The 14784-nt window shown below is 35.8% G+C and overlaps 2 protein-coding genes across 3 annotated transcripts; one reads left to right on the forward strand and one right to left on the reverse strand.

Annotated features, from left to right (window-relative positions):
- The first annotated feature begins 721 nt into the window (after positions 1 to 721).
- On the forward strand, positions 722 to 9005 carry LOC133289485 (nuclear transport factor 2). 2 transcript variants are annotated; one of them, XM_061487434.1, is made up of 9 exons: positions 722 to 1083; positions 1171 to 1305; positions 2498 to 2804; positions 3167 to 3429; positions 4028 to 4226; positions 4772 to 4893; positions 4981 to 5046; positions 5500 to 5581; positions 8415 to 9005. In XM_061487434.1, the coding sequence occupies exons 1-9, from the start codon at positions 1045 to 1047 to the stop codon at positions 8558 to 8560; spliced, it is 1359 nt and encodes a 452-aa protein (XP_061343418.1). In that variant the 5' UTR covers positions 722 to 1044; the 3' UTR covers positions 8561 to 9005. The 2 variants fall into 2 exon arrangements, with proteins under 2 accessions (XP_061343418.1, XP_061343419.1); XM_061487435.1 differs by having other exon boundaries at positions 3170 to 3429.
- Positions 9006 to 11406: 2401 nt separating this feature from the next.
- Positions 11407 to 13538, reverse strand: LOC133289504 (uncharacterized). The gene is made up of 4 exons (XM_061487478.1): positions 13312 to 13538; positions 12209 to 13124; positions 11816 to 11988; positions 11407 to 11704 (listed from the first exon to the last, which is right to left on the reverse strand). Exons 2-4 carry the CDS (start codon positions 13058 to 13060, stop codon positions 11581 to 11583), a joined length of 1149 nt encoding a protein of 382 aa, XP_061343462.1. The 5' UTR covers positions 13061 to 13124; positions 13312 to 13538; the 3' UTR covers positions 11407 to 11580.
- Positions 13539 to 14784: the final 1246 nt, after the last annotated feature.

Genomic DNA, 14784 nt, shown 5'->3' on the forward strand with positions numbered 1-14784 from the left:
ATATCCGGCTTTGATAAAAATAGATCAGCTAACACGGTGAAAATACTTTTTTAACTTTGTCGAAAGTGATTTTGCTATGCATTATTCTTTACGTAATATACATTTTGATTTTTGACTAAGATTATTCTTTATATGGTTGACACAATCCGAAAACTTAATTTTAAATCTTGGTATGAGTAGTTCAACACACTAAAAAAAAAGTTCGTAAAAAAAAAAACACCATCCCTTAAAAGTAAGTTTCACAGTAATTGTAATATTTCGAGTTACGTTCAAAGAATGGATAGGTTTTTGAAAATAAAGTGTTTTGGATACAAAATTTCCATAAAGAAGAAGAAACAAAGCATTGTTTTGTTTATGACGCATACTAACGTATGTTTCCAAATGAAGCAAAATTTAGACCCATCCAAGAGCTAAGAGTAATGAATTCTGTTTTGATGATGATAAGTTGATAACGAACTCGGGAAAAAAGAAAAAGAAAAAAGAGAGAACGAAACGTAAAAAAAAAAGAACAAAACACAGAGTTTGCAGATCTTTGCTATAAGTCAAACCAGTTACGCACACGTCCATAGGATTCACTTGAAAACAATCTGACCCCTTGATGGTTTGATAACTTTATCCCAGACACCTAATCCAAGGGCTGCGATTTCGTGCGCACAACTCTTAGCCCATAGATTATATTTAAAAGGAATCAGCACCTCCCCCACTCTTTCCACTACCACTCTCTGCTCTCTCAATCTCAATCTCAATCTCCGATCTATTCATCCATATACATTACTTCACACCCTTCGTTCCTTTCATAACTCGTTTCTCTCTCGTACTCATCGAGTTCTCTCTTTGGGTTTTGGAAAACATCAACAACAGCAACAGAAGCTTTTTTATTATTTTATTTTAAAGTTCCTTTTTCTTTATTCCGCCTTCAGAGATTTAGGGTTTTTCGCACACTCATCCTTTTCCTGGATCTGACACCAGGGCTAGGATAAGCACTGCATGTTTGTTCTAGTCCATCACTGAACTCCACCAACACTATAATAATAATAAAAAAAAATGGCGTCTTCGTATCAACGTTCTGTTAGTGCTGCTCAGGTATTGTTATTGTTGTTGTTGTTGCTGTTGCTGTGTTGTTTGATGCTTTGATCCATTTGAAATGAATTGGTGTTTGTCTGCTTGCAGGTGGGTTCCTACTTCGTGGAACAGTATTATCAAGTTCTTCGCCAACAACCCGATCTTGTTCATCAGTTCTACTCTGATTCCAGCAGCATGATTCGCGTTGATGGAGATTCCACTGAAACCGCACCCGATGTGTTGGTAGGCGAACTCATACATATTGTGCAAATTATATTCTCTTTTGTTTCTGATGATTCTGTTTGCGATGTTGCCTCGCGAGTCGTATTAACCACGTTTACCAAATGAACTCATATTGGAAATATAACCCTTCAATCTCATGGAGCAACTCACAAATTTATGAGCAGAAGGAGAATATTTGGTATTTGTGAGTTGGGTGTTCAATTTAAATTGCCCATGTTATGTGAGTCATTTCCAACGTTTTTAGCCTCAACCATGTTAAAGGTCGCCGGGTTAGGGGTTCTGTACCTACTCTTTGTAGCTACTGCCTCTCTAGGCGTTTTGTACGGGAATAAGTCATGAGGATACTATTAAGACGTAAAGGTTCATTAACATCTTTTATTTTATTTAATTAGTTAAATTACATTCCTTTTCCCATTTGAATGACAGTACCTAAGCAGAGGGAGGATGTGAAGTCATCATTAATGTTATTGCGGGATGTGGACTCCCCCAACAACATTTGTTCAATGATGCACGATCAGTGCTTAGTAGTGTAGGTCTCCCTGTTTTTGTTAATAGCGTGATTTGTGCTTTAAATGACTTCTGCATAACAGAATAGGAGCAAAGATATGCATGTAAGAGTAAAAATATTGTTGAGATTAAAAGCGAATTGCGTTGGCTGAGGTTATAAATGAGTTTAGACTTTGGACTGCTAACTCTTTGTTGGTCTGGCGAACTTTTTTTTATTTTTAATTTTTGGTATAATGACTACTGAGATTGAAGATTAGGCTTGCAACCTGTATATGTTTTGGGAAAATTATAGAGCTTTTCCTGGTGGTTGTAGGCTTGTAGCAACTATACTGCTAAAAACCTATTCCATGGTGGCCATAGCCAGACATTGATCAGTAGATATTGATTTTATGTTGGTTTACTTTTAAGTGTATTTGCTGGTACTGATGCCCACTAATCGAAAGGGTTTATGCTGAATGCATCAGTTTTGATGATCTCAATCAACTTCTTAACAATTAGTGCTTAATTGTCATTTCAGCTTTTGATTAAAAAGCTTTTGCTTCTTAGTTAAATCGAATTCTGGTTTGGCAGCTTAGTATTTTTCTTTCAGATGCAACTTGTGGTTATCATTGGTGTACTCTTGTTCTACCTTTTTGGGGTAAAAATGCTTGCTGATGACTGATCAGTTTAAATTTCTCTGGTGCAGCAAATTCATTCAATTCTCACGTCACTGAATTTTAGTACAATTGAGATCAAGACGATTAATTCTCTTGACTCTTGGGATGGAGGTGTACTTGTAATGGTCTCAGGTTTTGTTAAGATGAAGGATATCAATAGGAGGCGGAAGTTTGTTCAAACCTTCTTTCTTGCTCCTCAGGAGAAGGGTTTTTTTGTACTGAATGATATATTTCATTTCATTGATGATGGAGTAACATACCCAAATCTGGTTTCAGTGGCGTCTGAAAGGATTGATGCACAACCACATGTATCTGCTTCTCTTGCTGAGTCACCGGGTAATTCAACTTCCGAATTATGTTTTCAAAACATTTGTTTCTTACTACTTTAACAGGAAATTGGTGTGCTGTAGCCTTTTATACAAACATTTAGTTAGAAGATTCATAGACTGTGCATCTAGTGGCATCCTGTTTAGCAATTATATATTTTTCCCAAAATGTCGGGCCTAGCAAAATAGGTTTCCTGGTGAATGATTATAAACAACTTTTATGTGCAACTTCGTTTTTCCAGTAGCTAAAAAGATGCATGCTTCTGTGACAAATTTGAAATTTTCTCAAAGCCATTCATCTTGTTTATTTTAAATTAAAATTAAATAGTGTGTAAAGCTTCATTTCTTTGGGTCCTGAGTATGTTATTTCAGAAGCTTTGGACTATGGTTTGGAGGAAGAAGCTAGGGAATATGTCAACTCAGTTCATATAGATGATCCAGTGGACAAGTATAGTCTTCCTGAGCAGCAGCAGCAGCTACAAGAAGATTTTGAAACTGAATTTGTGGTGGAAGAAACTCCTGCAGAGGAGGCTTGTCCACCAATTCAAAGTGTTGCACATACCATCCATGAAACGCCTGTTGTTCCTGTTGAAGATTCTTTCGAGGAGCCTCCTAAGAAAACTTATGCATCTATTGTACGTACAAGTTTTGGTATCTGTTTTTTGTTTGGCAGACTACTTGGTTTTTTGTAAATTTAGATTTGTTCCACTGTCAGTGTAAAAAGTAAAAACTATATACACTATCCATAAACAAGGTACCACACCATTTGAGTAACAAATATTTCACATGCAGTAGAAGTTTAAAAAATCTTTTCAGCTCTCTTTCATGTTCCCATAATCCTGATTTATTGAAATCTTTTGCAGTTTGGAATTTGTTTCGTGTGACACTTATTGAGTTCTCCTATGTACGTGAACTTGTGACAAAGCTATTATTGTTCATTTGACCGTAGGCAGAAATATTTTTTGTGGTCTCTTAAATGCTGAAAGAAAATCTAAACAGGAAGGGAGGCAAAGATTAAAGTCCTGAAGAAATACAGCTTCCTTTTTTATTAGAAGTTATTGCTTTGGAAGTTCCTCTTTTATTTTAGCATCTCTTTAATGAAATATGAGGAATAAAATATTGGAAAATTGTTAACTTACTGTCCTTTGTTGTTAGTTGAACTTAAATCTTAAGAAAGAGGAACATATTTTGCATTTTTGATGTTGTCTTAATCACGTTACATTGAACTTGCAGTTACGAGTCTCCAAAGGGCAATCAGTGTTGTCAGCTGCTCCACAACATGCTCCACAACATTCTTTTAAAAGCATCCCTCCTCCTTCAGAGTTGAATCATGTATCACAGCCTGTGGTTCAGCAGACAAGCTCTGCATCTATATATGTTTCTGAGTCTGGGGCTGAGGCAGCTGAGGAAGGCTATGGACTAGAAGAAGAAGGTTTATTTTTTGTTACTTTCCTCCTTAACTTTGTTCTATTTTGGCCTCTCCTAGGTGTACCATTTTGGTAATTGGTATGTAATTGTCAGATATTTTAGCTGACTGATATGATATTTTTCTTGGTATATTTGGTGCCTGTATATTTTTGAATGCTTATGGTATTTATGTTAATGATATGTGGGAACTTTTTTATTCATTCATTCATCTGGGTGAGATTTTGATTGCTGCATTTGCTACCAAGAGTGGGAACAGTTCTCTTAATTTTTTATACAGTCGTTCTACTTGTAGAAATATGTTATAGGCAAGAATCCTCTAGGCAGAGACAACAGAGCTTGTTAGGCATAAACGTTTTGATCCAAAGGAATTTTAGATATGAGATTCTAGTATTCTTTATGGTTAAATAGGTGCTTTGTTTTACCATTCTGGAAACTGCATTTTTGTAACAGTGTCGTGTGACTCGCATCATTTAAGATTTGAGCTTAATATTGTCCAAGTATTTCTAGTCTTAAAACATTAAGTTGATTTCTTATCTATAATTGTCCCAGGTGAAGTAACATCTGTCTATGTGAGAAACTTGCCTGCTAATGTAACTGAAGCTGAGATTGACCAGGAATTTAAGAATTTTGGCAGAATTAAGCCTGATGGAATATTCATTAGGGTCCGAAAGGTAGCTTCTCTTCTTGCATAAAACTGAATGCCCATGTACGCCACCATGGGAAAAAGAACAAGCTAAAGTTGAAATTGATTTATGCAGGAAATTGGAGTTTGCTATGCATTTGTGGAATTTGAAGACATTGTGGGTGTTCAAAATGCGCTTCAGGTTTGAATCCATTTTATTATTTTTTCTTGTTAAACCTCCTAACATTCATTTGGTTATCTAATTATTCAGTAAACGTTAAAGATAAGTGGATCTATTTGTTGTTGATTTGCTTGACTTAGCTTTCTGTTACAGAAAGTCTATAACATCAATTTTTCTATTCCTTAAAGTAAAAACCTCTCTTTGTTCCTTCGGTTGATTTATTGTCATCATCAAATGTTTTCATATGGCTACGGAGTTAATTTTGTGGACTTTCATTTTTTATTCTTAGATTTCATGCTTCTATTCCCTGTTTTTTTGGTTATCCTGTTTAAGAAAATCTATGGATGTAGTTTCATTAATTTTGTAGTGCAAGTTAAGTCCAGTATATATAGATAGATAGATAGATAGATAGAACTGTCCTGTTTAACATGATTTTTTGGTTGTCTCTGTCTTGATTATGCACTGTTATTGTAGGCTTCTCCCATACAATTGGCTGGAAGACAAGTATACATAGAGGAGCGGAGACCAAACAGTGGCATTGCAGCTCGGGGAGGAAGTAATGTCCTACTTTTTTTTTTTTTAAGTTTTATCTCTTATTCTTTCAAATAAGTTCTGTGAAACTGCTTTGAAATTGTTAGTCGGAAAGCTTTGAAAGGTGTTTGTTACTGCCATTGTGCCAAGTGTGCCTAACAAATAGGTGTGCAATAGCATTAGTGGTCAGAGTGGTGAACTTATGGCTGTACGTGCTTGGGCCTTGGGCCCTTGTTGTTGTGGTAGCACTTAGTATTTACTACTGAAATGCCGTTATACACCTATTAGATAAAGTACTAAGCTCTATACGACATGGCATATTAGTGCTCAGAGGAGACTTATGGCTGTACATGGTAATGACAATGGTTGTTGTGATAGTTTTTCACACCCACAGGGATATTGTTTGAATCACTTTATTCTGACTCTGCTATACATCATGGGATCTGAGTGTTATGGGATGTGATAATGATTGTAGTTTAGGTCCTTGATGATGATGGCTGGTGGGGAGCTGAAGTTTTATCATTAACTGTTTTTGTTGGTAATGAAATTTACACGTGGGCATAATTGTATAGGTTTCATTTAGTTGTGAAGCAGTGCTGTGTTGAGGACCTAAGATTTTAGGTTAGGAGATGATTAATGAAGGCAAAAGTGTTTTCCTGAAAGTTTTTGGCTTCAATTGTATTCAAAAGGAATAACTAATGCTGTTGGTACTTGCCTAGAAATTCATTGCAGCTGTAGCATTACTGATTTTAGGTTTCATTTAGTTGTGAAGCAGTTCTGTGTTGAGGACCTAAGATTTTAGGTTAGGAGATGATTAATGAAGGCAAAAGTGTTTTCCTGAAAGTTTTTGGCTTCAATTGTATTCAAAAGGAATAACTAATGCTGTTGGTACTTGCCTAGAAATTCATTGCAGCTGTAGCATTACTGATTTTAGGTTTCATTTAGTTGTGAAGCAGTTCTGTGTTGAGGACCTAAGATTTTAGGTTAGGAGATGATTAATGAAGGCAACAGTGTTTTCTTGAAAGTTTTTGGCTTCAATTGTATTCAAAAGGAATAACTAATGCTGTTGGTACTTGCCTAGAAATTCATTGCAGCTGTAGCAATACTGATTGTATTTGTCGCCTAATTTTTGTTTTGACATCAAATGAGGTTCTTAGTGTTGGCAACAAAGATTATCTTGCTTTTGTGCATCAGCCAAATGATAATTGTTTTTGGTGAATAGTGGTCATGGGTATGAAATGTGTTGTTTGGCATTTAAGACATTGTATTAGAATATGTCAAGAGTATGCGGGAGCCTGGGGTGCTAATCCTCAAAAACCCTGTATTGTTATTATTTTATGATTATTTTGGGTTGGGGGGGAGATCGTGTACTATAAATATATCTCTGAAGAACGAACATAAGCATGTATTTTTGTGGTAAAAGATGGACATTCGGGCAACATCTTCACTTCAAAGAAGAATAACAATTAGAAAATGTTAATATCGGAAATGGATAGAACTCATGGAAATATATGGTTGCAAATTGCAATGGAGTTGAGTTGGTATTTCCTTCGGTGAAACAGAATGGGGAAAGAGAATTTTTTAGGGAGGGCTTCAATCGTTTCCTTTTTTTGGTGTTTGATAAAAAAAGAGCTCCAATAGTTTTGTTGAGGGAATCATGGGGCCAACCTGGAATCGGCTTGAAGGTAGCATGGTTGTGTAATCATAGGAAGAAATATATTGAGGAAGTCCCACATAAACTTCAAAGCTAAGTGAAAGTTTTCTTTATTACATTCTAAATAGCACAAGTATATATGTTATGTAATTCTTTCCCCTTGCTCCAGACAAAGTATATGACTACAGGATTGCACATCCATAGTTGAATAGTTGTACTTAACAATAACTTCGAGGATAGGTGTCATTTATGTTAGTACTACAGTTTAACCCGTGTGGGTGACCAAAAGAATACTTGTAGTATCCAAAAGTTAATGCTGTTGAGATTCACTCGAGTATATTAAAAATAAAATGGTCATATCGGATTTGTTATGGGATTGGATTATTTTGGCCTTTATTGTGATCTATGCCCATAGTTTTTCTTTAAGGGAGGTTCCGTGGTAGATATGCAAAGAGAGTGGAGGTTTATTGTGAGCTTGTTTGTTTTGTACGTGCTTTATTCTTTTGCTTAGGTGAGGGACTTTTTACCTTATTCTTCTCCTCTACTGCTTGTTTCCATTCTTTAATAAGACTTCTATGCAGTACATAAAAATTGATTAGGAAGTGGTATCTATGTGGTATAAACTTATAATATTTTTAGGGCTCGTTTGGTGGACAGGATAGGATAAGGGTAGGATATGATATGAGACTGATAAGGGTAGGATATGATATGAAGCTGATAAGCCTATATCATGTCCTGTGTTTGATGAGCACATGATTAGCAATCTGATAAGATTATGTAGAAGGAGAAAGGAGAAAGAAAAAACAAAATATAATGCAATAAATACAAATATATTGGGTAGCGTGAGGATATATTGGGTAGCGTGGGGATATATTGAGTATCCAATATTGGTATCCTATCCTGTTGAATCCTAACCTAGCTCCCCCCATAGGATAAGAAATCATGTATTGGATAGGATAAAATGAGACAATAGGATAAGCTAATCATATCCTATTGACCCACCAAACAAGAGATGAAAATAGGATATGATAAGTTATCCTATCCTATCTTCTTTATCAGGTGCTCCAAACAGGCCCTTAGTATTGTCATTCTTTGGTTGTGAAGTTTTTAGTGATTTTGTTTTACAATGAAAATAGAAAACGATTGATATTAATTTCCTTTTGATTTTTGGGTGATTGATATCCATTCCCTTTGTATTGATCAGGAAGGGGAAGAGGCAGAGGCAGTTATCAAACAGATGCTCCAAGGGGACGTTTTGGTGCTAGGAGCTTGGGCAGGGGAAATAATCAGGATACTTCAGATTATACCAGACTAAGAGGCGATGGTTATCCTCAGCGCGGTTCTCGATAGAAAGATATCTTAAAAGCATGCACGCAGATGCTATTCAAGCGCTTATAAATTAGTGAGATTTGAGCTTGATGTGGGTATTTAAAGCAGAGCATTTTCTTTCCGTGGTTTCATAAAAAGGTGTCTTGCGTTATCGGTGTGTCTTTTTTTAAGTTAAAGCCATAGACTTCAGTAACTTTTTCTGCAAGTATAGATCAGACAGTTCCCTTTGAATGTTTTTTATTATGCCATTCAGGTGGGAAATTTTGGTTATTTGTGGTTGCCCCATATCAGGATTGTGGGGCTTTTTAATGAGAGAAAGGGTATTGAAAGGAAAAAATGGTTTAGACTACAGTAGAGGTTGTGCTAAATTATCCAGATGTTACGGTGCATTCTTGTGTTTTTTTTTTTTGGTTCTTTGCCTTTGTTAAAACTTGTTTCAATAGTATAATTTAATGTTTTCTTCTGATTTGGTTTCCATTGTTCAACATGGGGAAAACAAACCCTTTATTTCAATGACTAATTTTTCCGTGAAAACAACTAAAATATATGCTTTATCCCAATTCCTATGATGAGAAATCTTCCCAAAGATTGGTATCCATTTTTTTAACTTGGTCTTGGAACACCCAGACATCACAAAAGAATCCTGTTATAGTACAGTTTTATGATTTGTCATTCGTGATGCTCTAATTTGTTCTCTGCTACATATGGTTGGTGCGTGAGACGAGATTTTGTTAGAATATGCAAACCCTAATCAAAGATAAATTTTATAAGTTTGTAGGTCCTGTGCGTTCATTTTAGGTATAAGGAAAACGGTGGCTATTTTTTTTATTAAATTTTGCGATTTCACTCAATAGAATGGAGTTGCTCCTCGCCCTTTGTAAAGTGGTGACATGGATAGGAGACTGTTTTTTGCTGGTTGCAATTTGGCTTGAGTGTTTCTACACAAGTGAGCAAAATATTGTGGCACCTATTCAACAAAGAAATTTCAACCTTATCTATCTCTCACCTCTCCAGCCAAGAACATAGCATTGACAATATTCTCCATACTGAGCCTACACCTTTCACATCCATTGCTGAGATATCTTGAGCGTGTCTGGATCAAATAATTGATCCCCAACTTTGCCCTTTAGTGAAAACTCAGAGCATAGATTAGTTTTTTAAAATTCCCTTCAGATTGAGGTCTTCAAGAGCCATTCTTGAGTGGTGTGTATTTTGCAAGGTCTGGCTATTGGATCATTGTTTGGTTACTTTCCCTTTTAATACCTCCTAGTGTAAAATTGCTGTACGAAACCAAACCCTCACTTGTTCTGTGTCCTGACTCCTGATATCTGTAAAGAAGTGACTTCATATGTTGTTTCCTCAGTCCAGGTCATTTTCATTTTTCTTTAAAGAAGTGTCTTTGAGGCAAATCAAGACAAGTTATCAGTACAAGCCCCAAATATGACATGTCATCGGTGAGTACGTTGATTAACTAAATGGTTTGCGTACAAACTGTAGCACGCATCATGACCAGCGCTAAACATAACCTTAACATTAATTAGCCTAGATTAACTATCACAATAATGCATTTATCTATTACTAACTCAAAACATATGTTTCAAATTTATGAAAATTACAAGTAATTTTGCTGGTAGAAATGATGGAGTAACTATAAGAATAATTGTGACCTGAGGAGCCATGAATAGAGCACTCATAATTGCTGCCTGAAGTCACTTCCATCTCTCGAAAGTTATAGGAATATTTTGAGGTGTGCTTGCTACAACGCTAGTAACAATGATTACTTATGGAATTCGGAGAGTACCATTTCTCATATTCAGATCAACTTGATTAGTAGGATTTACAATAAATACTTCCCATGTATCCATCCATCGATTTGCTTTCAGTTCCGTTCTTCTCAATAACAAAATACAACTATCTGTGCAGACCATAACTCTCCATGTCCAACAACGAAATCAGTAAAGGATTATGCAACATGGCTCGAGGCACTGCCTTGAGGTTGTTAATGTCTCTATGCAACCACAATAAGAAAGTAGCAAGACTATCCTCTTAGACATATATAAAACTATTAATGTAATTTCTCACTCAGCAGTTTAAATTTTTGAATTGAAATGATTCTTTACACAATATCAGAGCTTCGGAGTTACGAGTTCAATCTTCACCGCTCCATTTAATCAATAATTAATTAAGTTTTATGAAGTTTATTAGCACAGATAGGCTGGACCTGATGCATTATCCACCCTTCAAGTATAATGAGATCTCGTGTGAAGGGACGTGTTAGAGACATATAAAACCAACCATTAATGTAGTCTCATCCAATAACTTAACCTTTTGAGTTGAAATGATTTTTTACTATCAAGTAGGTAATAATGCAGTTGTGTGTTTCTCTGAAACGGCATCTAGCTATGGGTTGTGTGAGGGTGAATTAGATGAAGATGAAGGAGACCTGAGGCCAGGCCATTTACAACAACAGAGATTGAGGTTGACGTTGATAAAACAAAAAGTAAAGTGAAATAACGTGAAAATGAGGTGTTGTCTGCCAAAGACTAAATGATGAGGTGAGTGTTTCTCTCTCCCATAATGCATCAAAGTTTAATAGGAACGGTCCATTGGAATTGGAAAAGGCTAATCTTTGTATCACTTTCACCCCAAGAGGGCCACTAAAAGGGGCGTTTTTGTCATCAGAAAGATGGTGGGGTCGAAGTTGATGTCAATCAGGGAAAGGATCCATGTGACTATAATTTGGAGCCATGCGCTAGAATCACATTAAAACATCTTTTGCTGTTGTCGTTTATTCTTCTTTCCCTTATTTTATTTTAATGAAAAGCTATCTCTATTGTATCTGTAGAGGGTGTTACACAAACTCAAAGTCAAAGTAATAGATCGTTTTTTGATTTCAGTTAATAAAATGTGCTCACTTATCAACAGAACACATTGGCTTCAATATAAGAATTTCAATACATCTTAAGACACCCTTATGTACTTAAGAAAATGTTTAATGGAATTGGTATTTCTTCACCAATTTATCATATATCATATCTCCATTAAGCACCTGCAGTAGCCATAGCTCCCTGACGAACAAGTGGTGGTAAACATTGTGGCTCATTGCAATCATCCTCGGCTTCCTCTGTGTCCCAAAGGAAACTAGCATATGCTGCATGTACATGGCTGATATCATGAACCAAAAGCTATTGTCACAATGCATTCCCAATATATAATAATCTAACAACTTGCTCTAAAAAGTACAATAAACTGAATGTTATAAAGCACATGACATACCTATCTTCAGGAGAGGCTTGGACTGCTCGTTCAAAATAGCTAGAGGCTCGTTCTTCGTCATTATGAAGCTCCCAAACTAGCTTCCCATACTGTGATAACACTTCTCCATCTTTTGGGTCAGCTAGTATGGCACGGGAATAATACTCCTCAGCTCCTTCACGGTCTTGTTTGCACTGTCAAAAAAGACAAAAAGAAATTTGCAATCATCACCAAAAGCATTCACTAATAAAACCTCTCTTGCAGTATACAAGTATTGGGAGATAAAAACGATTCTGATTTAAGTTATCTTGAAGAGTTGTAAAAATAGCGTAGTAACACCCAACAAATAGGTTATCATAATGAGTTATTCAACAATTGATGAGTTCTTTTCAAACAGAAGGAAACAGAACATACCTGATATAAAAACTGAGCATAATTCCTCAGAAACAATGGATTCCCAGGATTTTCCTCCACCATTTTCTTATAATATTCTTCCACCCCATGCCTATCTCCATCATTCCCTCCAGAGGAATTACAATCACCACCTCCACTGCCTCCACCACTACCTCTGCAGCCACCTATGCCTTTACCACAGCCATCATTATCAATGCCAAGACCCTTTGCAAGATACATTTCTTTACCACCAACCTCTCCCTTGTCAGCAAAACCCACCCTGAAAAGCCCCTCCTTCACTCTCACTTCTTCAGTCAATATCATACCATAGCCACTATTCAGCACACTGAACCCATCACCTTTTCCTTCCATTTCCCTCTTCTCTTCCTCCAACTCTCCTATTTCTTCCTCATCTTCACTGTCACTTTCCCATTCTTCATCTTCCTCTTCTTGACGCAAGCCTTTGTGCTTAGAAATAGAGAAAGATGGAATGGTCTCCAGTGCCATGCATCTTTGTCTCACTGAAAACCTCTTAGGAGGGTCTGCATAATTAAATCTGTCTTCGTTGTTGTTGAAAGAAGAGTAGGCTAAGTCTTCCAAGTTCCCTTCAGATTGAACTCTTCTGAAGCCTTTGTTTTGCCTTTCAAGTTCAGCAATGGAGGGGGAGATTGGAGAAGAACTGCATGAGAAAGTGGAGAGACTGAAGGACCCAGTTTGATGTAAAGACAGTTTGTGGTGATGTTGTGGGACACTAGTAGGTGGTAGATGCTTGAGTGCATGGCAGGCTTCAGTGTGAATACTATTACTAGGAGTATCTGTGATGGAAGAGAGAAGGGAACCAAGAACTGGTGTTGAAGAGCTTCTTAGCAACATGCTTTCTGGTTGTGGATAGCTTTTATGTGGCTGTCCCTTGCTTTTGGAGAAAAAGTATAAAACACTGAGGAAAAAGAACAGAACTTGTAAATTACTTCTTCAAGAACAACACTAAATAAGATAAAAGCACATAGATTGTTGAAACAGAAAACTAAATGGCAAAGTAATGATGCTGAGCAGATAACAAATTGATTTCACCAATGAAGAAATGTTGGGGTTGAGGAGGAAGGTGAAGGAGAAGAAAGCAATACCCTTTTCAGAGATGCTGAAGAGTCCTTGATGAACCTCTATGCAATTTCAGATGACCAATGGAAAGGAGAGATTTTTCTAGCAGCAGACAACTATTTGGACAATTTCATACATAAACCAGTTCCCTTATATAAGGGATAGGACTGTGGTTGAACCCTCACATGTGAATCTGAATGGTGAAAAGAGGTTTGTTTGGGTATGGAATGAGTGGTGGACAAGGCATTTGGATCACATTTCATGTGGCTCAACTCGGAGCAAAATATCAACTTTAGAGCAAAATATCAACTTGGTCACTCTTTTTTGTTTTGTTTTTTGGTTTAGGGAACGGTGCAAATGGAAAGGACCAGAAAAGTCACAACTCACAAGTCTTTCTCATTAAATACATGAAAATGTAATAAAACATGAACCAAGTACTACCAACCTTCACATGAAGAGCATATCCTCCATGCAATTGGGATCTTATTCTTAAGTAACATTCAATTCAAGGTTAGCAAAGGAAAATGTTCATGGAACTAGGATGCACGTTTTAATTGACACAAGCTTCTTGTCCGTACACGTGGTTCTTCTAGTTCTTTTCCCGCGTCTTGGATTATTCTATTCTCATAGTTGACACCTATCAATCTTCCCAGAAATTCTACTTTGGGGATTGGGGTAACAAATTCCTTATACAATTCATTAATAGAAGAAAAATAAATACTTATTCAATTTTGGAAGTTGCTATCGAACCTTTCGTTTATATGGTTTTTTTCTTCATTTTACATTTAATTATCATCAAGCACATAAATTTTAACAGGGTTGTTCCACCTTAATTAATATTCTCGAATTCAAATTTAGATACTTAGTAAGGAGATTTTTATTGCTCTTGTAATTTTTTCGACTAAACCAAATTAATCAAATAATTAGTGAATTGAGAAAGAAGTTAAAAAATAAAAATAAAATGAAATCTTTTTTAAAAAACAACACATCAATGGATAGTACGTACATTTTTGAACGAATAATTAATTATTTAGAAAATATTATATTTTCATGAAAAATATTTGAATAGAATTGTTTTCATGTATCGTGCCCAAAAAAAAATAATATGGGATAAATTATTATAGGAATATGATATAAAGCCTATTTTGTATGTTTATTTTACCTATTACTTTATGATAACGTTAGATCATAATTTTAACTAACAATGGGAGGAGAAAAAAATAAATAAAAGTCAATTAAGATTGTGATCTAACAATAAAGAGTAATACATAAAGTAAACATAAAAAAATAGACATAATATCATATCTCATTATTATATTAATTCTCAAACTTTAGCACCAAACTTCATATTAGTCTTTAAACTGAAAAAACTCAGTTGGAGGATGTTGAACATGGGTCTTTGAGACTTTGACCAATTAAGAGTTTTTCCCATTTGAATGCACCAATTTAATATCTTATTGAGAGATATTACTCTTTGGGATTTTTAAGTGCGGTGGGGA

This window comes from Gastrolobium bilobum, unplaced genomic scaffold, assembly GCF_033153095.1.
Source record: "Gastrolobium bilobum isolate Gb01-03AN ecotype WA unplaced genomic scaffold, APGP_CSIRO_Gbil_v1 utg8959, whole genome shotgun sequence".
Classification (NCBI taxonomy): Eukaryota; Viridiplantae; Streptophyta; class Magnoliopsida; order Fabales; family Fabaceae; genus Gastrolobium; species Gastrolobium bilobum.